The following is a 25,816-nucleotide window of genomic DNA, read 5'->3' as shown; positions in this document are numbered from 1 at the left end:
TTTCAGTTCCCCATTTCCTACTTCCTGGTGGGGCATTCTTAGTTTGGTATCTCATACCATCTAAAACATGGTCTTTAGGAAAACACGACTTCCCCCCTACTCAGCCTTCTCTTGGCTGCTTTTTTTTAATTTATGGGGCTACCATTCCCCAGGTCACACAACCACATGCAAAAGCCTGAAGGTGTCTTGTCTCCTTCCTGTCCTTGGGTCTCTGGACATCCCTCTTTTCCAGTGGTTCTCGCTAATGTCCACTCCTCCTTTGCTTTCTGTACTATGTTCAAGGGGAAGGCCTTCAAGCACTCGCCTTTGAACTCCTGCTGCACTTGAGTGCCGGCTGTGACCTCCCACCTGCTCTCTCCCGAAGCCTGAGGCTGCCAGCCACCCTCCACCAGAGTACTCTTCTTTCTACTCCTGCTCAGAAAACAGTGACCCCCAAATGACTACTCACCAGGGGACCAGTCCCTAAGCCCAAGACTCAAGGTCTATCTTCTAAACTACATTTCTAGTTTCTCTGCTGCAGCTAAAACCCATCTGCTAGTTTTTGCCCCAACATGTCTTACGTCTTTTGTCTCTAGACCTTAGGTCACACCAATCCCTTTATGTGGAACACCTTCTCCAACCACTCCTCTACCAAGTGAGGTCCTACCCGTTCTCGGAAACAGCTCAAGTGTTTCCTTCTGTATGGCTACCCTCAGACCACAATGAACCCATGACCCCCTGTATTATGGATTCATACCTTATATACATGGCACTTAGTAGGACTAAGACTCGTTTGGCAAATCATTATATATTAGAATATGCCACTCCTTACATTTTTGTTTTATATTATACTTTTTACCTGTTCAATCTCTTTTCCTCAAGGCCTATGTCTTTGAATTTCCCATAGCACACTAACCTATATACTTGATTTTTTGTTTGCTCGATCAACAGTAAGGGACTCAAGCATCAGTTTCCTCATCTGTAAAACTGGGGATAGTACCTGCCTCAATGAGTTTGTCTAAGGATTAAAGAAGACAATGCATATAAGGTAGCTAGCATAGTGCTAACTAACTATTGTAGGTGGTCAAAGACTTATACAAATACACATTTGCAGAGAGTGAGAGGGAGGTAAATGGGGCAAACTGTTTTCCAAACACCTTCTTTCACCTTCCTGCTAATGGCCTTTACCACCCCTTATCTCCCCAGACCCTTACCACACTCCTTAGCTCAAATTTCTCTCTATTTTTTTTTAAAGGGGCACCTGGGTGGCTCAGTGGACCTGCCTTCGGCTCAGGTCATGTTCCAGGGATCCTGTGATTGAGCTCCGCCTCAGACTCCCTGCTCAGCGGGAAGCCTGCTTCTCCCTCTCCCACTCCCCCTACTTCTGTTCCCTCTCTCGCTGTGTCTCTCTCTGTCAAATAAATAAATAAAATCTTAAAAAAAAAAAAAAAGTTAGTGGGAAGAAAAGCAGGCCTTTTCTGAGAAATTCTGGGGCAAATGGGTATCAGAGCTTCTGAATCTAATCTTCATTCCATGTGACAACCAAATGACTAAGGGATTTCCTTTCCATCTGCATTTCAGAAGAAGATTCATAGCATATTTACTTTATAAGGATACTGACTTTGGCTTGCCAAAGAGCACTCTTTCCAAAATGCAATGCTGAATAAAGGCGCTGGATGGTTGGAAGAAGGCGGACTTTGGAGTGAAGACAGATCTTGGTTTGAATCCCCATTCTGCTACTTACTAGCTGTCATCTCAGGCTGGTTGATCGTTAACTTCGTAGTCCTCAGTTTCTGTTAAACTTTTCATTCCTCAGCACAAGGAGTATCTAGCTTAGGGCTTGTATATTAAGCCTGGTATATATCAGGTGCTCAGTAAACTCGAGACTGCCCCACACCTGCTTTAGTGGTGAGGGGCTCAGCGATCTTGTCCAGTCGCACCCGTTTGCCGATGTCTCCCAAATTTTCGTCTTCAGCCCAGACCTCTCCTCAGGACCCCACACTGGTATGGACTACTCACACTTCGAGAAGGCACATGCCTAAACAGATACCTCAAATCCAACAAACACTGCTGCCTTACCTTCCTCACTGAAGCTGCTCCTCCCCTTGGCCGGCCCCATTTCAGCAAACGGCAACTTAGCCTTCATTCCCTTAGGACTGAAACTGTGCAACCTTGCCTCCATTCTTGACCTGCCCCCCTTCTGGCCTCAACCCAATCAGTCCATAAATCCTGTCTGTCTACCTTGAGAGTAAACCCAGAATCTGGCCACCTTGACCCTGGTCCAAGCCAACACCACCTCTGGCCTATGTTACCATATAGCTCACTGCCTGACTCACCTCTCGCTTCTACCGTGACACAGCACCCTCAAGGCTTCTATTCTAAGTTAGATCAGCTCATTCCTCTGCTCGAAACCCTCAGAAGGCCTCCAACCTCGCTGAGGAAAAGCCAAAATCCAACCAGAACCTATGGGATCTGTTTGCCCTTCCCAGGTCGAGCTTTCTCTGACTCATCTCCACCACTCTGCCCCAGCCAAAGCTCTCCCTTCTGGGTAGTCGGGCAGGTTCAACCCAGAGCCGCCACCTTAACAGGTTCCTCGCCTGAAATGCCCTTTGCACAGATAAGCTCAAGCTGCTCAGGTCTTTACTAAAATGTCACCTTATCAGTGAGGCCTTCCCTGACCTTCCTATCTAAAACTGCACATGCTTCCCCCAACCTTCACCCGCCACCAACACATACTTCCTGTTCTCTGCTTCACTCTTCCTTTTTCCCCTTTGCACTTATTAACTGCTTTTTTTACACACTATGTGTTTTATTTATTTACCAGTCTTTGGAAATAGAGATTTTTGTCTACTATTCACCCCCCCGCCACTACGCCAGGGCTTAGCACAAATCCTGATACAATAAAGGTCTCAAAAATATTTGTTGAATGGGTGAGAGAACGAAAGGATGAATGAGGGAATATTCTATTCTCTAGGCTGTCAATAAAATATTGATTAAGCAGCCATTATGTGGTCAGCACTGCATTAGGCCAAAAGGGGGCTGTGGCAGAATTAGAAGAGGTTTTTTAACTCTTAAAGAACTTTTTAGAGAGGGAGAGAGAAAAGGGGTACCAAACACTGATGTTCACTATTTGCTACACAGAACAGCCAATGCTGGAGAAGTTAGAAAGGAGAGAGAGCAATAAAGACCAGAGCAGTCAGGACGAATTAGTTAAGGAAGACAGTAATATGGACACACGGAGGTAGGAAAGAGCCTGGATGAGTCACTTCAAGAGGGGCCCGCTAGCAGAGGGGTAATACAGCATAACAGAGCGGATAGGAAGGTTTGGGAAACTGGGCAGAGTCTGAAACTGACACAAGAGGAAAAAAAAAAATCCATAGGATTGACTGGATGTGGGGGACAATGGAAAAGGACAAATTGAAGATGAGTGAACCACTGTGACGGTCTTCTGGAGTTTTGCTGGAACGGCCCCTAAAATTGGAACAACTCTCTATCCCCTGTCATATTTTTAAGTCACCATCTGTCATTGATAAGCTTAAACAAGAGCAAATGATGTGGTTTTTTTTTTTTCTTTCCTAAGTCCATTGAAGCTGCACTGTACGTACACATGGAAAATGTCTAGCCAATGGCAGGCTAATCGGCTCAATCAGACTTCCTGTCGAAAGAGGTCTAAGCTCATTTTTAAGTTCCGATAAACATGTTCATATGTTCCCCTCAGAATGACCATCTTATTTCTGAATTCTAGTTTTAAGATGGGTAGGTACAGTTGCGGTTTAATTTGTCACCTAGATAAGACAACGGCTGCTCATGCTGTATGTTAATTATACTTAATAAAAATAACTAAAGGGCGCCTGGGTGGTCCGGTCGGGTAAGTATCTGCCTTTGGCTCAAGTCATGATCTTGTGGTCCTCGGATTGAGAGCCCTGCTTCCGATTCTCTGCTCAGGCAGGGAGACTGCTTCTCCTTCTCCCTCTGCCGCTCTGCCCGCTTGTGCTCCCTTTCAAATAAATAAAAATCTTAAAAAAAAAAAAGAATAATTAAAAAAAATAAGGGGCTGCTCCTCTTTGCTTTACTTTCGTGGCATCCTGTGAGATTTTTACACTGTGGGGCAACTTACTATGCCTTTTTTCTCCTTGTCTAAGGCCTAAAGGGTGACTTTAAGGTAGTTGGGAAAGGAGCGTCTTTGGAGGAGTCTCGAGCACATCTGTTTTAGACAAGAGCACATATGGAAGCCGCAGATCTAGAAACTGATTCCTTATCCATGCTCACGTACCCCCTGGAAAGTCTTTGTGTATCCCTAGAGTACACATACCCCAACATGAAGACACCTGACCTTGAGGTTTCCCTTCCGGGAAGTTAAAAAGAAGGCAGTACCACTGACAGAGACACAAAGACTGGAGGGGGAAGCTGGCTCTGGTGGTGCTGCTGGTGAGAGCTGGAGCCCAGGAAAAAGATAAGCTCTTCCCGGGACAGGCCATGAAACACAGGCGGGCCAGGGGCCGAGTCTTGGAAAATGCCTATAATTCAAGGCAGTGGAAGCAAAAGAAATGGAGATAAAACAGGAAAATAAGGAGGTAAATCAGGTCGGTGGAAACATGAGAAAGGAAAAAGTATTTTAGCGGGAAAGGAATTTAATCACATCAGACCTTACAGAGCCCAGTGAGGGTGAGGAAGAGGATAAGGTCACTGAAGTCACAGTGATGTCATTAGGAACTCGGCAATGGCAGCAGCTTGATGGATGTGGAGACCAGGAGAAGGCGGCCAGTTAAAAAGGCAGTGAGCAGAGTGCCTGGGTGGCTCAGTGGGTTAAAAAGGCAGTGAGTGGATAAAGGGGAAATACAGGCTGGATATGAAGGCTATCAGTATGAGAAGTTTGGCAACAGACAACTGGCCAGAGAGCATGGCCGCTGAGTGAAGGGAACCATTCCTCAAACAGAGGCATTCTGTCCACGCGTGTTTTCTGGAAGAAAGCAGTAGAGTAGAAAAGAGACTGCGTATACCACAGGAGGAATGATTTACCTCAGAAAGGAGGAAAGAACCCTGGCTCTTTCCCTGAGGCTGGAAGGCCAGGAGAAGAGGCCGGCAAAGAAACATGGAAGGCAGAGGCTGAAGTTCATGAAAAGAACCTTAATCTCCGGGGACCTGGGTGGCTCAGTGGGTTAAGCCTCTGCCTTTGGCTCGGGTCGTGGTCTCAGGGTCCTGCTATTGAGGCCCGCATCGGGCTCTCTGCTCGGCAGGGAGCCTGCTTCCTCCTCTCTCTCTCTGCCTGCCTCTCTGCCTACTTGGGATCTCTGTCTGTCAAATGAATAAATAAAATCTTAAAAAAGAACCTTAATCTCCTCAGTGAAAGCGGTGACGGGGCCATTCTTGGGAAGAACAATGTGACCGGGGGTGGGTGGGTGGACGGGAAACACAGCCCATTCCAGGGGAATCGATCGCCCAGAGGTGAGTCTCTTCTCCTTGGGAAGGTTACTGAAAACCGCAGGGGGCAAGTCCACAGCTGTGAAACATTTCTCCTTCTCCAGAAGTTCGAAATTCTATAGGAATACGGGGGAGTGCTCAGACTTCTGACTGAAAACATCACTGCCAGTTCACGCCTATCCTTGTCTGAACAGGATCTGCTCCAGCTGGGGCACTGGTGGATGGCACGTTTGCTCTACGAGAAGTTTCGCAGAAATGATTCCAAGCAATTTAACTGGTAAGTAACTTCATTATATGAAAACAAATAAATCATACACAACAGAACTTGCAGCTGGCCTCTATCTTAAAGACACAACATGCGACCTCAATGGCGTTTGTCTGAACAGCCACTGTTTGCTAAGGACACCGGAGCCCAAGAGCACACATTTCCTGTGTTTTCCACCAGGCCTACATGTAACTGTCTGGGAGAAAACGTAAAGACTTTATTTATTTATTTATTTGTCAGAGAGAGAGAGAGAGAGAGAGAGAGAGAGCGAGCGCGCATGCGCACAAGCAGGCAGAGAGGCACGCAGAGGTGGAGAGAGAAGCAGGCTCCCTGCTGAGCAGAGAGCCTGAAGCGGGACTCCATCCCAGGACTCTGGGATCATGACCCAAGCCAAAGGCAGCAGCTTAGCCGACTGAGCCACCCAGGTGCCCTGGGAGAAAACTTAAGAAGCCCCACTTGAAATCTATGCTTTTAGGGCACCTGGGTGGCTCAGTTGGTTGAATGGGACTGCCTTCAGCTCAGGTCATGATCCTGGAGTCCCGAGATCAAGTCCTGCATTGGGCTCTCTGCTCAGCGGGGCGGGGTGGGGGTCTGCTTCTCCCTCTGACCCTCCCCCTCTCATGCTCTCTCTCTCTCTCAAATAAATAAATAAAATCTTAAAAAAGAAAAAAAAATCTATGCTTTTATGTCCTTTTCTCCAGATTCAGAGGAAGATGTCTCTCCCTCCTCTTTAAATATCTCCTCCTCCCCTTGGGTCCCGATCCTTGGAATTCTACCCATCTCAGTCTTCCCGCAGAAATTCCCTTCCAGTCTTTCTTGCTAGCTTTCTTATTCTTTCCTTCTTCCTTTATTATTGTCACTGACACCGGTTAATATCGAGGAACATTTACTGAATTCTTACTACACGTCACGCACTGAGTTAAGCATTTTACACACATTATCCCACTGAATCCTCAGAACTATTTAAAGTAAGAAATAATATTATTGTCTTCAGTGTCTGAATGAGCAAAAATACATCAAAGCAGTTAGATAACCGGTCTGTGCTGATTAGCGAGTAACTGACGCAGTTGGATGCTAACCTCTGGTTTCACCTCTAGGTCCATGACTTAAGCAAGCCCCTAGCAAATGACCTCCCCTACCTTCAAACAGCACAGGCTCTTGGTTTTCCCCTTCTAGCCACCCACCCACCTCTTGTCCCTTTGCTGCTGCTTCTGGCTACTGTTTAGTTCCACTTCGTCCTTTTGTTAATCTCCTAGAATCATGGTTTAACTCATTGTCTCTATTTCTCTTTTTTAAAACATTTTCAGGCAGAGAGGCAGGAAGAGAGGGAGGGGGAAGCAGGGTCCCCGCTGAGCAGAGAGCCCGATGTGGGGCTCGATCCCAGGACCCCAGGATCATGCCCTGAGCCGAAGGCAGAGGCTTAACCCACTGAGCCACCCAAGCACCCCTTTGTCTCTATTTCTTGTCTACCCCTTTCTTTCTCAGCCTTCAGCTCTGCTTTTAAGGACTGTTTACTGACAAAATTATGTCAACTCTTTGGAATTTCTAGTTACAGATGGCTGAAAAAAACCCGTTTCATCCTTATTTTACCTGGATGTTGTAATTTTTCTAGACTATGGAAGGTTACCCTGGATAATGGGTATTTTGTTTTGGGCAATACTGAAAGGCCATATTGGAAGTGCCTATCAAATTTCAGTCAAATTTTTGTAAGAATCCCAGACCAGAATATAAAACAGGACTGCTTTTGAACCTGGCTTATTTGTAATTTTTGTTTGTAGTTAAATTTTATCAAGTATTGTCCCATGAAAATTTTATCATAATTACTTCTACTTTGAAGATCTGCCACTCAATTCTTTTTCCATCAAAAGTGGAAATTCCGGGCGCCTGGGTGGCTCAGTGGGTTAAGTGGGTTAAGCCGCTGCCTTCAGCTCGGGTCATGATCTCAGGGTCCTGGGATCGAGTCCCGCATCGGGCTCTCTGCTCAGCAGGGAGCCCGCTTCCCTCTCTCTCTCTCTGCCTGCCTCTCCATCTACTTGTGATTTCTCTCTGTCAAATGAATAAATAAAATCTTTAAAAAAAAAAAGTGTGCTAAACAACTATGTAGAGAAAAGACAGACATGGAAATAGGAAGGACACTGCCTGACACTGTCTAGTCAATGGATCGGTAACTGATGAGGCATTTACACTGAGTTACTGATCACTCTGTATCCGGAAGAGTGCTTGTAGATTACAGATATTTAGGTGAGAATGAAGCTCTCACCTTTGGAATTTGTTCAGAACTGGTCCTTTGTTTCTCTTCACCAGATTAAGCTTATTGACATAAAGGGCAAGGTGCCAACACACCTTCCACCCTCTGACAATCTTGTATAGCTCGGCCTGAGTCATATGCTGAATGGTTATTCACAGGATATATGGATTCTTAGAATCTGAAGCAATCTTAGAAATCACTGAGTCCAAAACCTTCATTAGATAAGACACAAAGGCCCAGAGCGGATAGCTAACATGCTCAAGGTTAAGAGAGAACAGCTCAAGTTAGAATCCACATCACCTGACTTCCATTCTGATATTCTTGCCACATGCCTTGGCACTTGGCAGTGACCTGCGAGTGAATCACTAATAACTACCTGTGTGCTTTTAAAGCTACAATCTACTTTCAAGCACCTGGTTGCAGACACAGGCACACTCATGTTCATGTTTGCTTATCCTCCTATCTAAAAACAACTAAAAACTACATTTTCTTCACAATGATTTATTTATTTGAGAGAGAGAGACACACAGAGAGAATGAGCAGGGGGATGGGCAGCGGGAGAGGAAGACAAGTAGATTCTCCACTGAGCAGGGAGCCCAATGTGGGGTTTGAGCCCAGGATCCTGAGACCACAATCTCTGAGTGGAAATCAAGAGCTGGACGCTCAACTGACTGAGCCACCCTGCTGCCCCCCTACCCCTAAACTACATTTTAATGTTAAATCTAGGTGCTCTCCTGTACTTGCTTTGTTCATCCGATTCTTGGGGACTCCCAGTCCCTATCTTCACGCAGTGCAGTAAGAATACAGCAGTTCCTTTCTGAAAGTCTCCTCCTGCTGAGTATCTCAAATATTTTGACAACTCTGACATAGGATTGAAGAAAACTGGGACAAGTGATCAAAATGTCCTGGGGATAAAAGAATAGAGGGACATTTCAAAGGTAAATGAGTGGATGGCTGTTACTTGTGAGAAAGAACAAAAAAGGGTTTTCTAAGAAGGTTAAGAAATACTAGTTTTTTAGTCATTTAACCCAACCAAACCACCTAAACGAGCTGCCCCCCAGTCTCACCAGAAGTAATTCTTTAATTGCTCCATTTAAGCCAAGTGCTCTCAGTAAGAAGCAAGGCCATCTGAAGCTCACAGACACACAAACTGGCTAACTGGTAAAACGGACTACAGAAGCTGAAAAGTTATGACACGATGCAAGACTGACTCTGATGTCACCAGTGTTGTTTGGTGTCATGCCACAGGGAGTGAGAGACACGGAGGTTGTCACTAGATTTTTAGTCCCGGAGTTAGCTGTCCATCATGGAGAGCCCTCCTGAGCATTTCAAGTCTGACTAGACGGCAGCAGGGACATCAAGCACGCGATCTGCAAGTCTGAACATCTGGTTATAGTATTTTTCTGTAATACTAGTTTGTTCGAATGGTCACGGAGTTAGTTACTTTAGAGAACTGTTTTTTCCTAAATCTTAATCTACATAAATTTACAGACCGAAGGAATGTTAAAGCTCAAAGAGTCTGCTGACTGGCATTTCTCCCTTGCAGTGGAACGGGGACAAAAGCTGTTCAAGACTAACTCTGAGGTGCTTTAAGATACCAAAATGCCTTAACAAGCAAAGATAAAATGATACTCCCATCATCTGTATTCAGTACACTTTTTTAAAAAAGGTTTTCTTTTCACTTTTTTTTTTTTAAAAGATTTTATTTATTTGACAGAGAGAGATCACAAGTAGGCAGAGAGGCAGGCAGAGAGAGAGGGGGAAGCAGGATCCCTGCTGAGCAGAGAGGCCGATGTGGGCCTGATCCCAGGACCCTGAGATCATGATCCAAGCCGAAGGCAGAGGCTTAACCCACTGAGCCACCCAGGTGCCCCAAAACTCTTTTTTTAAAAAGATTTTATTTATTTGTCAGTGAGAGAGCACAAGCAGGTGGAGTGGCAGGCAGAACGGCCAGAGGGAGAAGCGGGCTCCCTGCTGAACAAGGAGCCCAGTATGGGACTTGATCCCAGGACCCTGGGATCATGACTTGAGCTGAAGGCAGACGCCTAACGGACTGAGCCACCCAGGTGTCCCATCAGTCCACTTTTATCACATTTTAATTCTTTGTAAATTAATACACCACATGGTGACAAATTCCAGCCAGATTATCTGATCAACCAGAATATCCCTGGGCTCAGGAATCAGGAGTCATCTAGTTCAGAAATTCAGCTCTGCAGCTGGGGTGAAGAGATCCCTTAGCCGTATCTGCAGGCTGTGGTACAGATTAAAAGAGAAAATACCTGTAAAAGTGTCACACATGGATGTCCTTGAGGCCACTTTAAAAATATTGACATTTGAGCAAATATTTTAAATAAGTCTATCTATACTGAACTTAAACTTCAAGGCTTCTTTTAACTGGCCTGGCCACTGCCCACCTCATGATTAAACTAAATTAAACCTACAGCAAGTTTCAAAAATAAAGGTTTGTAAATTGCATCTCATACTCCCAGGAAGAAGCCCAATGGCCACAAAGCTACTAAAGCTTCTGCTTCAAGGCCTTCCTTTGCAGAGGCCCCTTTTAAGGCCCTAGGGGGTTGGGGCGGTGGTGGAGGCAGGAGCTAAGGACCAGTTCACATGGTCATATGTATCCGTGAAACTTATAAGCTATTTTTGTATCCTTTTTCCTAAAAAAAGGTCCCCACGATTATATAAGCTTCAGGTCCCAAATCCAAGATTTGGATCTGGGATTTAAAAAAAAAAAAAAAGCAACCACCATAACAAAACTAGGCACTGGTCAGAAAATCCTTCTACTCCCAGGATCCCATGGGTACAGGGCTTCAACCAAGGTCTTCCAAATGACAGGCATACTCCCCAACTAAGTTCCAGTGGGGGTTCTGGGTGGGGGTGGGGCATTTGGCAGCAGGGGGTTCCTGGCTGTTGGTAGCTGCACAGGCCTAAGGAGGGGTGAGGCTGAGAAGGCTCTGACAGGATTGAGACTGGTAGGCAGGGAGAGCCAGCTGGGGCGTAGGATGCAAGGGTGGTATGTGGGAAGCAAATGTGGAAGAGAAGGGCCACAAAGACTGTCAAATGTAGACTTTGGGTACATTGTCATCCCTAGGCAAGTGTGTGGAGTAATGGATTGCCTACAACCCCTCTTCCTTGCTCAATAACAGTCTGACACACAGAGGCTGAAATGCAGTGTACATCAAGAGACTATGGGAGTCAAGGGAATGCTGCCAGAGCTAGGGCGGGGAGAAGGGAGGGAAGGGGGGGTACCCTGGGGTGGGATGAAGTAGCCTGTATTGCATATGCTAAAGCAGTGTGTTTCAGACAGCAGGGGCATCTGTTTAAGTCCAAGAGAGAGGAGAGGATTGCAGAAATCATCCAGCAGAGATGTTTATCACCTGGGAAAACAGGCCCTTTCTGGGCACAGTGAGAACCAATGGACTGGCTGGGCTCCCACAGCACACCCCCTCTCCCCTCCTCTCTGATGGGTCTGCCCCTCCTCTTGCCTCTTCTTTTCCTTTTCTACCCTTTCTGTTCCTGTTTTCTTCTCTTCCTTCCCTTGTACAGGCCTGAAGTATCTTAACCCCCTTATTAAAAAGATTTTATTTATTTATTTGAGATAGCGAGGGAGAGAGTCAAAGGGAGAGAGGATGAGCAGGGAGAAGGGGCAGAGGGAGAGGGACTCCCAGCTTAGCATGGAGCTCGAGGGACTCAATCCCAGGACTGTGAGATCATGACCGGAGCTGAAGGCAGACACTTAACCTACTGAGCTGCCCAGGTGCCCCCTCTCCCTGATTTTCAATGCTTCTGGATTTTACACATTATGGGTCCTCTCTCAGTAATGTCTAGCTAGTATGCAGTAACGTGGGTTTTCCTCCCCTTCTAATTCATGGCACTGGTCTTCAGTGGAGAAATGGCCCTTTGCTCCTGTTGTGACTTGATCTGGCCTAGGGCTGCCCAAGGGTTGCCCTGTCCCATTGGCTAATTAGCTGCTCTTTCTCCAACCCTCCCAAATACTTGTCATGAGAATTTCTCTCTTGTGTTTAGACTTGCCAAATCTAATCTTTGTAAATACAAACAAGGTGAGACTTTTTCCTTAGCAGGCATTTTGGCAAATGAAACAATAAATGCTTTCTTCCAGTCAAGATTCTAACAAGAAAGATAACAGCATTACACCCTGTAATTGTCCTCATGAATCTGAACAGGTGTAATTGTTGGGTTCTCACTCTACCTGAGATCATAAATGGTCCCTCTTTAGTCTTTTTTAAGTCTAGAATTCAGTGAATTTTAGTCTGTTCACAATGTTGTGCAAGCATCCCCAGTGTCTTAATGCCAGAACATTTCTATTCCCCGGACAAGAAACCCCACCCCTCCTAGCAGTCACTCCCAATTCAACCCTTCTTTCATCCCCTGGCAACCACAACCACAAGCCCACCTTCTGTCTTTAAGAAATCTTCTCATACTGGCGTCACCTGAGTGGCTCAGCTGGTTGAGCAAGGAGTCTCAGGACTGAGTCCCCCATTGGGCTCCCTGCTCAGCAGGGGTCTGCTTCTTTCTCTGACCTCCTCCCTCTCATGCTCTCTCTCAAATAAATAAATAAAATCTTAAAAAAAAAAAAAAAAAAAAAAAGAGAGAATCTGCTTATTCCGGGGACGCCTGGGTGGCTCACTAAGTTAAGTGGTAGCTTTGGGCTCAGGGCTCAGGTCATGATCCTGGGGTCCTGGGATTGAGTCCCACAACAGGCTCCTGGCTCAGTGGGGAGCCTGCCTCTTCTTCCTCTGCCTGCTGCTCCCCCTGTTTGTGCTGTCTCTCTGACAAATAAATACAATCTTAAAAAAAAGGGGGGGGGGCGCCTGGGTGGCTCAGTGGGTTAAAGCCTCTGCCTTCGGCTCAGGTCATGACCCCAGGGTCCTGGGATCAAGCCCCTTATCAGGCTCTCTGCTCTGTGGGGAGCCTGCTTCCCCCCTCAATCTCTGCCTAATTGTGATCTGTCTGTCAAATAAATAAATGAAAACTAAAAAAAAAAAAAAAAAAAAAAAAAGGAATGTGCTTATTCTGGGCATTTCATATAAACAGAATCATACCAAATGCGCCCATTTCTCAGCATGACATTAACATAACAAAAACATTAGGGTAACAGTTTCAAGATCCATCCATGCATCCACCTGTTGGAGAACAAAATAGTTGTTTCCACTTTTTGGCCTTTATAATAATGCTATCAACATTTGTATATAAGTTTTTGTGTGAACACACGCCTTCAATTCTCTTGAGTATAGAACTAGGGGTGGCATGGCTAGGTCACGCTGTAATTATTTAACTTTGAGACACTGCTCAACTGTTTCCCATGGTGGCTGCACTGTTTTCCATTCCCATCAGCGACCCATGAGGGTTCCAAGTTCTCCACAGCCTCACCAACACTTGCTTATTTCATTTGTTTTTTTTTTTTTAATAACCATACCAGCAGGTGTGAAGTGGTATGTCACTGTGATTTTAATTTGTATTTCCTAAATGACTAATAAGCTGAGCATTTTTCTGTGTCCTTATTGGCCATTTGTATGTCTTGCTTAGACAAGTGTCTATTCATATCCTTTGCCCATTTTTTAATTGAGTTATGACTTTTTATTACTGAATTATAAGAGTTCTTGACAGATTCTGGGTATTAGATACTTATCAGATATATGGTTTACAATTTTTTTTTAATTCGATGGGTTATCTTTTCATTTACTTGGTAGTATCCTCTGATGTACAAAAGTTGGAAATGATCTACTTCTTTCTATGTCCAGCATTTCAATAATACTTGAAGATTTGGGAAGAATTTAAAAAACATTTTAAAATTATATATTTTATTTATTCATTTTTTAAAAGATTTTATTTGTTTATTTGAGAGAGTGAGAGGGGAGAGGTCAGAGGGAGAAGCAGACTCCCTGCTGAGCAGGAAGCCAGATGTAGGGCTTGATCCTGGGACTCCAGGATCATGACCTGAGCTGAAGGCAGTTGCTTAACCAACTCAGCCACCCACAAGCCTTATTTTTTAATTTTTTTTTTAAGTAGGCTCCACATTCAGCATGGGGCCCAATGCTGGGCTTGAACTTACAGCCCTGAGATCAAGACCTGAGCTGGGTCAAGAGCCAGTTGCTCAACCCACTAAGCCACCTAGGCACCCTAAAAATTACATATTTTAGAATAAAAAGATACTTTATAAAACCAAAGGGTAAGACTTGAAAAAACTGGGAGCTTTTGGTGATCTGATGACCTACGTCCCCATAAATAATTGTCAGGTTCTTAGTATAAATAATATAAATGCATGCCATCTAGTTCCCAGTTTTGCTTTTATTTACTACTCTTTCATTTTTCATTAAAAAAATTATTTAAAAATAATCTCTTTACCCAACATGGGGCTTGAACTCACAACCCTGAGATCAAGAACTGGATACTCTACTGACTGAGCCAGCTGGGTGCCCCTGTTTACTACTCTTTCAGAAGAACCAAAGAAGAATTTAAAAATGGAGTCAGATTATCCTTTGGCTAGAGAATGAGGATTTCTAGAAGCACTTACAGCTCAACGTTTTTTGTCAGGGCCCCAGTATATTGGTACTCGAACTATAATCAATCTTTCCCCCTTTTGTCGGAGGTAGATACCACAGGAGCCTTACAAGGCACAACTCCAGCTGGCCTGCTTGCTGGCTTCCAAACTGAAGTTTTGTATTTATGGACAGCGATCCAGAGCGGTGTCCAAGTCCATCTGAGTTTAGAATTGCTACCACAGCAGAAATCGGAAACTTCAGGCGCTAGAAGGCACTGACCATGTCTATGGGGATGCCACTTCTCATTACAGCATACACAACTATACAGTGATCAGAACTTTAACCTCCTGGGATCTCATATCCTCCTCAGATCTGCACGCGACATGTGCGCATGAATCCTTTTTCTTTTACAGTGAACTGCCTGCAAAATTACTATCTCACTGTTCATAATTTTATGTAGCAGTATGACCATGTAGGCTTTTCTTATGAAAATGCCATAGCAACATGAATACTTGGTATTGAAAGCATCTTTAATGGACAAAAGCTTTTTATTTTGCATTTAAACTTAGCCTGTGCTTGGACTGGGGGCATTTATTTACTTATTTTTTGTTGTTAAAAGATTTCATTTATTTATTGACAGAAAGAGAGAGAGCAGAAACAGAGGGAACAGCAGAGGGAGAAGCAGACTCCCCACCGAGCAGGGAGCCCGATGTGGGACTTGATCCCAGGACCCCGACCCAAGCTAAAGGCAGATGCTTGACTGACTGAACCACCCAGGTGGCACGCCCCAGAGTGGAGCATTTACATAGTCACCTTTTTAACTTCATGTGAACCAAGAACAAAACCTGGGTCTGATCATTTTTTGGCGTGATCTTCACCCTGCTTTCTGACCAATGTTCTTATAGCTAGAAAGCAGTAACATTCTACCAGAAGCCTCTATTACTAACAACTTTGGTACATATGGCGCTTAGATAGAATACTTCATTCAAGGTGTCCGGAATTTAATGAATCTCGCTTTATATCTTCAAAGCCAGTGCCTGAATAGAGAGGAACTTGGATTTAAAAACCAGTCCATTTTAAGCCCAAAGGCAATTCTTACCCAGAAATTACTTATCTTTATTTTTAGTGTCTTACTCGCTACCTCCCTTCTCATTTTGAAAACAGGCAGAAATAAAGACACATGCAACATCTTTTGGGCTGCATGAATCATGGACAGGCTTTGAAGGTCTCTAGGGAACTACTGAGGTATCACCACGAGAACTCCAGGGGGTGGTCCTAAATCTCCTGGCCCCCGACTTCAGCAGTTGCTGGAAAAATGTCAACACAGACACACACACACACACACACACACACACACACAGACACACACACACACACACAGACACCCCTACCTTAAACAGTCTATGCTTGAGAAGGGCAGTTTGCCTAGAACAGCTTTTCCTGGCAGCTGCAACTAGGCCACCTCATTTTTGTTAAAGCTACAAGTCACAGTTTATATTAACTGTATTCAGAAATGTGAGTCAGTCGATGAAGAGAAGGCTGGAGTGCTCGAGGTAGGTGACGTAAGCCAGAAAGGGAAAGATGGAACTAGGAGTCCAAGTCCCTTATGGAAAAAATTCCTCCATATTTAACCTTCTCATCAGAAGTCTGAAACAGACAGTGGAGGTAAGGATATGAGTTAGATGGTAGAGATGACAATGATATCATTGACATAATAATATTAACAGTAACATTCAGTAAGAAGAATATATTTGAAGAATAAGTGATGTTAGCAAATGGCATTTCTAACAAGTTCCTAGGATGCAAGCCAGGAGATGCTAGGAGGTACCCATGCTGCTGGTCCCAAGACCACGCTTGGAAAGGGAGGGATAAGTATTTATTAAGGGAAGGAAGGACAATGATTTAACACTACTTTGTGGACGGGGGAACGCCTAGGTGGCTTGGTCTGTTAAGCATCTGCTTTTGGCTCAGGTCATGATCGCAGGGTCCTGAGATGGAGCCCCGAGTCGGGAGCCTGCTTTTCCTTCTCCCTCTGACTGCCGCTCCCCCTGCTTGTGCTCACTTGCTCTCTATCAAATAAACAAAAATCTTAAAAAACAAAACTACTTTGGGTCAAAGTTTACACATTTTACCTCATTCAGTCCTACTGAGCTTCCCAATTTGCTCTCCCCACTTTTCTGGGGCAGAGGAGAATGAACACATCTGCGCCACGGGTATGACTGAGTGATTCTCTGGATGTCGGGCATTTCTTTGATGACTACACTATTTTTAAAAATTCATGTAGGGCCCCTGGGTGGCTCAGTGGGTTAAGCCACTGCCTTCGGCTCAGGTCATGATCTCAGGGTCCTGGGATCGAGTCCCGCATCGGGCTCTCTGCTCGGCGGGGAGCCTGCTTCCCTCTCTCTCTCTCTCTGACTGCCTCTCTCTCTGTCTACTTGTGATCTATCTCTGTCAAATAAATAAATAAAATCTTAAAAAAAAATTCATGTAAATTTTGCACTCTTTCCAAATATTGCTTGTTATGAATTAAATCCAATTTAAGTAACTATTAGATAAACTGCTTAATGCTTAACTTCAATCCTTTAGTGAAACTGCCCTTTGGGAACACGAGGAAATGAATGGCTGAAGTTTAATAATTAGTCTATGGTGACGCAACTAGTACATACTTAATCTGAACACAGTCTGTACCTGGGCCAGCAGGTGCTGGAAGACAATGCACATCCCACTCTTTTATTCCGCCATTTTACCCCCACCTACCCGAAAGGTCTATCGGGTGTTTCTCTCCGACTCCTTTATGGGTCCTCTATTGTTCTAATCAAACTGGACCACCTGCTGTTCCTCAGATTCTCTTACTTTTCCTGATCTTCACAAGTATGTTCATTATTCTTTGTAGCTAGAATGATTCCTCTCTCATTTCTACCTTATTAGAATCTACTATAAGGTCCAGCTGAAATACCATTTCCTTTTTGAAGACCAGTCCCATTTTTGAAAGGCTGCTGCTCTGAACACCTCCAGTGAGTTCTGATGGCTGCCCAGACAGATTTAAGGTCAATGGGTATATAATTATTTTTGTTGAATTAGGTTGGGCCTATAATCTCATGGGCCCAAATTTCCAGATGCCTCTGTAAATGAATGATTCTATTTGACATTAAAGTTATAATGGCATTCAAAACATGAAGTTTTGGGGTACCTGGGTGGCTCAGTTGGTTATGCATCTGCCTCCAGCTCTGGTCATGATCCCAGGGTCCTGGGATTGAGCCCTGCCTCTGGCTCTCTGCTCAGCAGGGAGTCTCCCTCTCCCTCTGTCCTTCCTCCCTGCTCTTGCTCTCTCTCACTCTCTCTCTCAAATAACCTTTAAAACACAAACAAACCAAAAAACAAAACAGAGCATGAAGTTTTGTGCAATGTAAGATACCGAAGTACAGACAAAAAGGAGATGAAAGAATGTATTTAAAAGAAGTTGCCAGGGGTGCCTGGGAGGCTCAGTCCATTGAGTGTCTGGCTCCTGATTTCAGCACAGGTCTCTTGTGAGAATTATGAGATGGAGCCCCGCATCAGATGTGGCACTAGGCGTGAAGCCTGGTCAGGATTTTCTCTCCCCATCTCCCCCACTCTCCTCTCTCTCTTAAAAAAAAAAAAAAAATCTTCAAAGAGAAAGATTTAGATTATGACAAAATCTGTGGCTATGAATTAGAATAAAGTCTCAAAATGTAGACTTTACCTAGACTTTAAGAATTGGAAGAAGGCTTGAAAATCATCTAAGACTACCCCCTTTGTATTATGGTCAGAAGTCACATTTGTTTGGTTAATGCTGTTTAATTTCCATCTATCTTGGCTTTTGTCTCTTTATATTGTAATTTCAGTGCTACCTGAAGAAAGCTTTTTGCACTGAATAATAGATTTAGTTCCGAAGGGCCACACCTGACTGGTCTAAGGGGAACTGAACTGCAGGACCTACTTTGATTTTAGAGGTTTTTAACCTTAATTATGCTAACCTGAACCTCTGAGGAATGAATCCTTACCCCACCAAGTGCAATTTCTTCCTTCCTTTAAAAAAAAAAAAAAAGAAAGAAAAGAAAAGGTTTATTTATTTATTTGAGAGAGAGAGAGAGAGAGGAGGGGCAGAAGGAGAGAGAGAGAATTCTGAAGCAGACTCCCTGGTGTATGGGGAGCCCAAAACAGGGCTCAATCGCATGACCCTGAGACTATGACCTGATATAAAATCAAGAATAAGACACTTAGGGGCGTCTGGGTGGCTCAATCATTAAGCATCTGTCTTCAGCTCAGGTCATGATCCCAGTGTCCTGGGATCGAGCCCCACATTGGGCTAAGCTTCTCCCTCTCCCACACCCCTGCTTGTGTTCCCTCTCTCGCTGTGTCTCTCTGTATCAAATAAATAAATAAAATCTTTGGGGCACCTGGGTGGCTCAGTGGGTTAAGCCGCTGCCTTCGGCTCAGGTCATGATCTCAGGGTCCTGGGATCGAGTCCCGCATCAGGCTCTCTGCTCAGCAAGGGAGCCTGCTTCCCTCTCTCTCTCTCTGCCTGCCTCTCCATCTACTTGTGATTTCTCTCTGTCAAATAAATAAAATCTTAAAAAAAAAAAATCAGCCTCTTAACCGATGGAACCACCCAGACACAGCCCAGGTGCAATTTCTGATCAGTCTAACAGCCAAGCCACAGTCATGGCCAACACTAGAGGAGACCACTCATACTAAGCAGGTGGCCATCTAGTCCATTTGGCCAGCTCCAGCTTTGGCCGCTGAGAGGTATTTCATGTGCTGACTCCATCTTGGCTTACCCACGTAAATGAAGAGAACAGGACACCAAGGGCATTTATCTTTTCCACCCCCACACTCTCTTTGCAATCCCAGTGTGATCAAGAGCAGGGACTTTAGAGCGGGGTAGAAACAGGTTTGACCTCTGACAAGTTACTTAACCTCTGAAGGCCCCAGTTTCCTATCTGCACAAGGGTGAGGATAACAGTACTTTAATTATCTCATGGGTAACCTGGCAGGCGTAGGTGGGGTATGTTGAGTACTTCAGATGATGTTATAAGCATACCAGTCTTTCATGAATGTCAGCGATTGTTACTACAGGCCAGGTGTGGTGAATGTTAACATACTTCATCAACAAGAATTGTGTTCTCTACTCTTTGTACATGCCTCTCCGTGGTGTTTCAAGCCCTCCCTGATTCCATTATGATACCAACACTGACTCCTAAAACCCTATTCTGTATTCCAACTTCTCTCCTGAGCTCAATCAAGCTTGGGTTTCGTAACTCTTAAGACACCTGGAGGTGGCCTGGGAACCTAGAGCAAATTCAAAACAAGACCACTGCCTGGCAGGGCACAGTATGGGACGCTCCTCTTGACCTCTCTGCATTTGTGAGATATCATTATCTTTCCAGCAGAAGGACTAAGTGGGTTATTATTTTTATTTTTTTTAAATTGCTTCTTCATCCTCCATTTAATCAGCGGCCAAGTCATATAGTCACATGCTCACTTAGTCAATAAATACTTCTTGCCTTTTTCAGAAGCCAGGTATGGTGTTCCACTCTGGGAAATACCGTGATGGGCAAAACTGACATGGTTTCTGCTCTCATCCACAAATACGGAATCACTAATGGGAGTATACACGTGGGAGGAAATTTCAGTGGGTATGAGAAAGTGCAACAGGGACATCATACAAAATCAGAGTCAGGGGCTCCTGGGTAACTCAGATGGTTATGTGTCTGCCTTCAGCTTGGGTGATGATCCCAGGGTCCTAGGATAGAACCCCACATCTGGCTCCCTGCTCAGCGGGGAGCCTGCTGCTCCCTCCCCCTTTGCCCAACCCTCCCCCTGCTTGTGCTTTTTCTCTCTCTGTCAAAGAAACAAATAAGATCTTTAAAAAATAAAATAAAATAAAGTAAGAGTCAGGAAAGAACTCTCAGATCACAGGAAGTGACAATCTGAACTGAGACCCCAAAGATGAAAGGAGTCTGTCAGGTGAATAATGAATGAAGAACATTCTGGGTAGCTGCAGTAGCAGGTACAAAGGCTCCGAGGTAGGAAACCACTTAATGCCCTTCTCCAAGGAACTGAAAAGAAGGCAGTGTGGTTAAAAAGTTGTGAGCTTGCTTGAGATGAGGCTGGTAAAGCAGGCAGGGGCTTACTAACTGTGTACGGAAGGAGAGGCACCGGATCCGACCATTTTCTTGGGGGTGGGGGTGGGCAAGAACAGAATTAGAGACCAGTTGGGAGGCTACTCCTGTGGTTCTGGTGACAGATGGGCAGCGGTTGTGGCGAAGGAGAAAAGGGGATGAATTGGGAGACACAATTTGGAGGTGGTATTGACAAGACTTGGGGACTGGGATGTGGGGAGAGGCTGAAAGGGAGGTGCAAGGCTGAGTCTTAGATTTCTGGCGTGAGCAGCTGTAGATGCAAGTGTATGCAGAACCTACTTTTCAAAAGATTCTGCGTTCCTAAAATACCTCACATGAGATCCCTATTTTCCCCTTTTGGTGCAACCACCTTGTCTCCGAGTCCATATAACCATCTGGATCATTGTTCTTTCTCGCTGGCTTCCCTACTTCCTGTCTGTGTCTGCTTCAAATCACCCCATGCTGATAATCACCCCTTTATTTTCCCAATACAGCTCTGGTCATATTATTTCTCTTTCAAATACCTCCCATGGTTCCCTATCACTGACTTAATTAAGCACGAACCCCTTGCTTTGGCTCTCCAGGCTCTATGATCTACCTTTCCAGTCTTATTTTTTGAGGGGTGGGGCCGAAGGAGAGGGAGGGAGAATCCCAAGCAGTCTCCATGACCGGCGCAGAGTCCAACGTGGGGCTCCACCCCAGGACCCCAAGATCATGACCTGAGGAGAAATCAAAAGTCGGACCCTCAACCAACTGGGCCACCCAGGTGCCCCTTTGGTCTGACTTCCACCACTTCTTTATTTACATCCTGTTTTAGTGCCAGTGGACTACTTCCTGTTCCACCATGTCCACTCCACGTCTACCACTCCAACGACTTTGCTCACGGTATTCCCTTCCGTCTCACCACCTCAGTCTGCTGGAACCTTATTCAGCTTTCAAAGTTCATTAAAGGTCCAATCTCTCAATCTCATACAGCTTTGTAATTCTCTTATGGCACTTAGATTTGTCTTTTATTGTGGCTGTTAGAGCACTTATCTCCGGCTCATTCCCTAGCCCCCCCGAACTGTAGACAATACTTTGGAGTGCCTGGCTCTGATTACTCATACTGCAGGGTCCATTGTAGGGTTTAACTCCCAGTAGGTACCTTTGCTTGAATTTACTTGTAACAACTCGTGTTATGGATGAGGGAGCAGAAGGCTAGCTGAGGACAAAGCACAAGCAGACACCCCTCAAGCTCTCCCCTCCCCCCACTCCTGGGTGGGATAGGTGTAACATTCCTCCAGGAAATTTCCAGTTATCTTAATGCTAATACTTCGCTTGAGGGAAAAACAGCCTTAGCTTGATAATAGCAATGCAACCAGTGTCCAGAGGGTCATTTTTAGCATATCAAAGTTCTTTTGGACACCTCCCATTTTCTCTACCTCTCCCAACTCCCAAGTATATAAATGGCCACTCTTCACAACCCAGGTGCCGAAGTTTTGGCCCACAGGTCCTGTCCCTGTGCTTTCATAAACTCACCTTTTTGCACAAAGATGTCCCAAGAATTCTTTCTTGGCCCTCAGCTCCAGACCCCACCAACATTCCAGAACTGTATCATTAAGTATCCTAAAGAGTAGTAAGACCGCAGGTGTTGAAGGGGATGTTATCTTCAACACCATGGCAAAACACCATAGCAAAATTGACCTTCCATCAAATTCCTTGTGATCTTACAAAAGACAAACATACATGCATCCCTTTAATGGAGTTTTCTGGCTGTTTAAAATAATCCAAGTCAGCGGTACTCAGAAACTTATCCTTTCCCTGAAGTACTGAATATAAAAAATTACGGCATCTAACTCAGGGTTTTTCAAACTACTTGTAACCAATTAATAGGTCATGAAACTAATTTAGTGGGACAAAGCAGTGCTGAAAAACAAAACAGAAACTAGCTACATACACAGCTTATATAAGGATAAAGAATTTTCCCTGAAACTTTTGTTTCATATATATATATATATATATATATAATGATTTGTTTCATATATATATATGTCATGATTAAATATTTCTCACCATGGGTTACAGTCACAAAGGTTTGAAAGGAACTGCATTAATGATTTACTGCCTACCCCAAGATCAGCACATAAAACTTGAGCAGGAAAAGTAAGATGTTAAGAAAATAGCAATGAAACTGTCTAATTAAAAGTTATTCACACTTTAGGGACACCTAGGTGGTTCAGTCTGTTAAGCATCTGACTCTTGATTTTTAGCTCAGATCAGGATCTCAGTGTTGTGAGATCAACCCCCTTTCTCGCTGGAGCACAGAGCCTGCTTAAGATTCTCTCTCTCCCTCTGCCCCTTCCGACTCCCCACCCCAAACACTCTCTCTCGAAAAAGCAAAAACTCTTAAAAAAAAAAAAAGATATTCATACTTTAAAATGTGAATGTCTGATATACCTAACTCTTCCCTTGGGGTGTCTGTAAGTGCCTTTAACCCACATTAATTGTGAATTAATAGAAAGTGGGTTAGAATCATTTTGGACTATAGGCCTTCTTGGTGCATCTGACAAGGATTTCCTCTAGTATCCCCATTACCCAAGACAGCAGGGGTTCTGGAACCAGGAACTCCATTGCTGAAAGGCTACGGGGCTCTAGGTTACAATACGCAGAAATGGTAATACCTTTGTAAGGAAAACATTTACAACCAGAGTGCACTCTTTCTTCCATGCACGTGTCAAGCCTATCAGTTTCTGTCTGCATGTAGATATTTAATCCATACCTAGAAAACACAATCCTATATATCAATGCGGAATAGCTATGCCTGATACCAGGCAACAGCACATGGGAGATAGGAAGGGGGGATCTGGGAAATGGCAGAATGGCAAGGGGATTCAGGAGTACAGTAGATGTTTTACACCAAGTGTTTATCGCTTGATGACTGGTGGTGACGGGAGGAGAGTAGAGGGGAAGGATATGGAGAAAACAATTTCCCAGTCAGCTGTATGCCCCACGATAGCACAGCAGTAGCTCCCCAGGAGTGCACAGGCAGTATTCGATCAGATCAGCACAAAACGGACAAATTCCAAGCCCTAATTTCAGCCCTAGCTCCATTCAACAGGTTGCCCCTAATAATTTGTTGCTACTTATGTTACATTCTCAATTTATAGTGGAGGAATCAACAGTGAGCTTCCAAATGAATGAACGTAAACACTCTTAATTGCCAATTACAACACCAACAAATAACTGGGTGAGAAACAAGTCTCAAGGAGTAGAAGTTCAAAGCTGCTGTGGTGTGAAGAATTCTAGATTGGGGTTTTGATAAATCTGGGTTAGATCTGAGAGATACTGAGGTGCCTTTTGCCTCCAAAGTTTTACACTTCTACAAGGGAGGGAAAAGGGGACCTTTAGTTGGAAGAAAGGAAGATCAGCTTGGTTTTATATGTAAAAAGCAAGTAACAATTATAGCAGCTGCTAAGGTTATTTAAATATAAATTAATGCCTCTCACATTATCTAGATCTAGTTAACACCCTTAGGTGATATCATATTCAATGTCTCTACTGACTACTGGATACATTCCAAACTTCTTTCTGGCATTTAAGGAATCCCACATCTAACTTTTATCCCCAACTTCTCATGACTCTGATCTCTAATCTCTTGTCCCAGTCCTGTTTGCTTAATTCTTCCCTACCCCTACTCTCCTAGCTGGAAGTCCCATAACCTTCATAAAACCTTCCAACTACTCAAACGTTTATGCATCAGCTCTTGACCTTTGAATTCCTACAGGACTTTACAAGCTGTCCTTTTAGGTAGGCATTAGTGTCCTCATTTCATAGATAAGCAAATTGAGGCCCAGAGGGGTTAAGGAACTCGCCCAGGGTCCCACGGTCCACCAGCAGCAGCAGGGCTGGGTCTGACTTGCTTGCCTTCCCAAGTCCACACTTTTTTTTTCCCTCATTGTGCCATGCTGCTTCCTTGTATTAAAAAACCAAGGAGGAAGGATGCAGCAAAAAAGCCTATAAAGCAGTTATAATTCAGCTTGTTGTGACATAAAGTCAGACACATCACATCCTTTGAACCATATGGGTAATAAACGCTTGGAGTAGCATAGTTTTTAAAGGGGGTTGTCAGTCCTGTTTCCCAAGCCCAGTATTAAAATGATATCCCAGGATAAATGACAGGTGAGTAAAGTTAAGAGGGGGGGAAAAGCAACAAGGTATAAGAAGAAAACATCAGAAACAAGACAGAAAAGAGAAGTAAGTGTAATAAAAGCTGGCAATGCAGAAAAAGACTCCGAACATGCAAGGACAGAATTCGGGGCTTAGGGGCCCACAAAGCTAATACCTAAGTTAGGGAGCCTATCCCTACCGACAAGAAGCGCGCATGTGTGAGAGTTGATATTAATAACAGACAGCAGTACACATGGACAAAGAGTGGAACTCAAGAGAGAGACAAATAAGGATAGGTCGTGGGGACGTAGGGGAGATCATGGCATGATGAGACGGTGGTGGCGCCAAATAGGGGCCAGAAGGGTACAGCAGGGGTCACAGAGAAAGGTAAAAAGGTTCAGAGGGCACGGCGCCCCCAGACTCGAGGAAAGATTTGTCTTCCTCTCGATAGCTGGTCGGCGTGATTGAAGATTCACATCAGCACCCCACAAAGCCTTCCTGGGTGGCTCCAGAAAGTGAGGGGGGGGTCACGTCCCCATTCCCCGGGGACTCCGCGAGGGGGCGGAGCGAGGCAGGAGGGTCCTTACCCATAAAGATGGAGATGATGAGCCGCAGCGCCTGTTCCGACGCGCCCAGGGACGTCGCCAACTTGTTAAGGCTCAGCTCCTCGAAACCAAACCGCAGCACCTTCGCCAGCTCCGCCACCGTTCCCACGTCCCCCTCAGCTGCGGACGCCATCTTTGCTCCGGGCGTCCCCCAGGGACCCCCCAGCTCCGCGCGCCCCGAATGTGGGCACAAGGCTGTAGCTTCACCCCCAATTCCGGCCCGGAGCCCGCCCACGGCGTGCGCATTGGCTGCGGGCCCGCCCAGCGGCTCCAGACTCCCCCGGCTATTGGTCGGCCTGAGAAGGGGGCGGGGCCTAGGGCAGCAAGGTAGGCAGAGGGCGGGTCTGAACGTTTGTAAAGCAAAGGTGACTCCCGCCGAGAATGAGCGCGGGGCGGGTCGGGGGCGGGGCTTGGAATCGGGAACTAGAGTTGCGATTGGAAAAGTCTAAAGCCGGCGGCGAGGTGATTGTACAACTCGGTTCTAACTGCTTGGGGGAGGA

The 25,816-nt window shown here is 45.0% G+C and overlaps 1 protein-coding gene across 1 annotated transcript in view; it reads right to left on the bottom strand.

Moving 5' to 3' along the window:
• Positions 1 to 25,553, bottom strand: part of LPCAT3 (lysophosphatidylcholine acyltransferase 3) — a 39,531-nt gene extending 13,978 nt beyond the window's left edge. The window contains exon 1 of the mRNA XM_044228511.1: positions 25,299 to 25,553. Coding sequence (XP_044084446.1) covers positions 25,299 to 25,449 — 151 coding nt within the window. The 5' untranslated portion in view covers positions 25,450 to 25,553. The remainder of the gene's footprint in view (positions 1 to 25,298) is intronic.
• Between the last annotated feature and the right edge of the window lie 263 nt (positions 25,554 to 25,816).

The sequence above is a fragment of the Neovison vison genome, chromosome 12 (genome assembly GCF_020171115.1).
Source record: "Neovison vison isolate M4711 chromosome 12, ASM_NN_V1, whole genome shotgun sequence".
In the NCBI taxonomy this organism is placed as follows: Eukaryota; Metazoa; Chordata; class Mammalia; order Carnivora; family Mustelidae; genus Neogale; species Neogale vison.
This window is presented reverse-complemented; position numbering and strand designations above follow the sequence as displayed.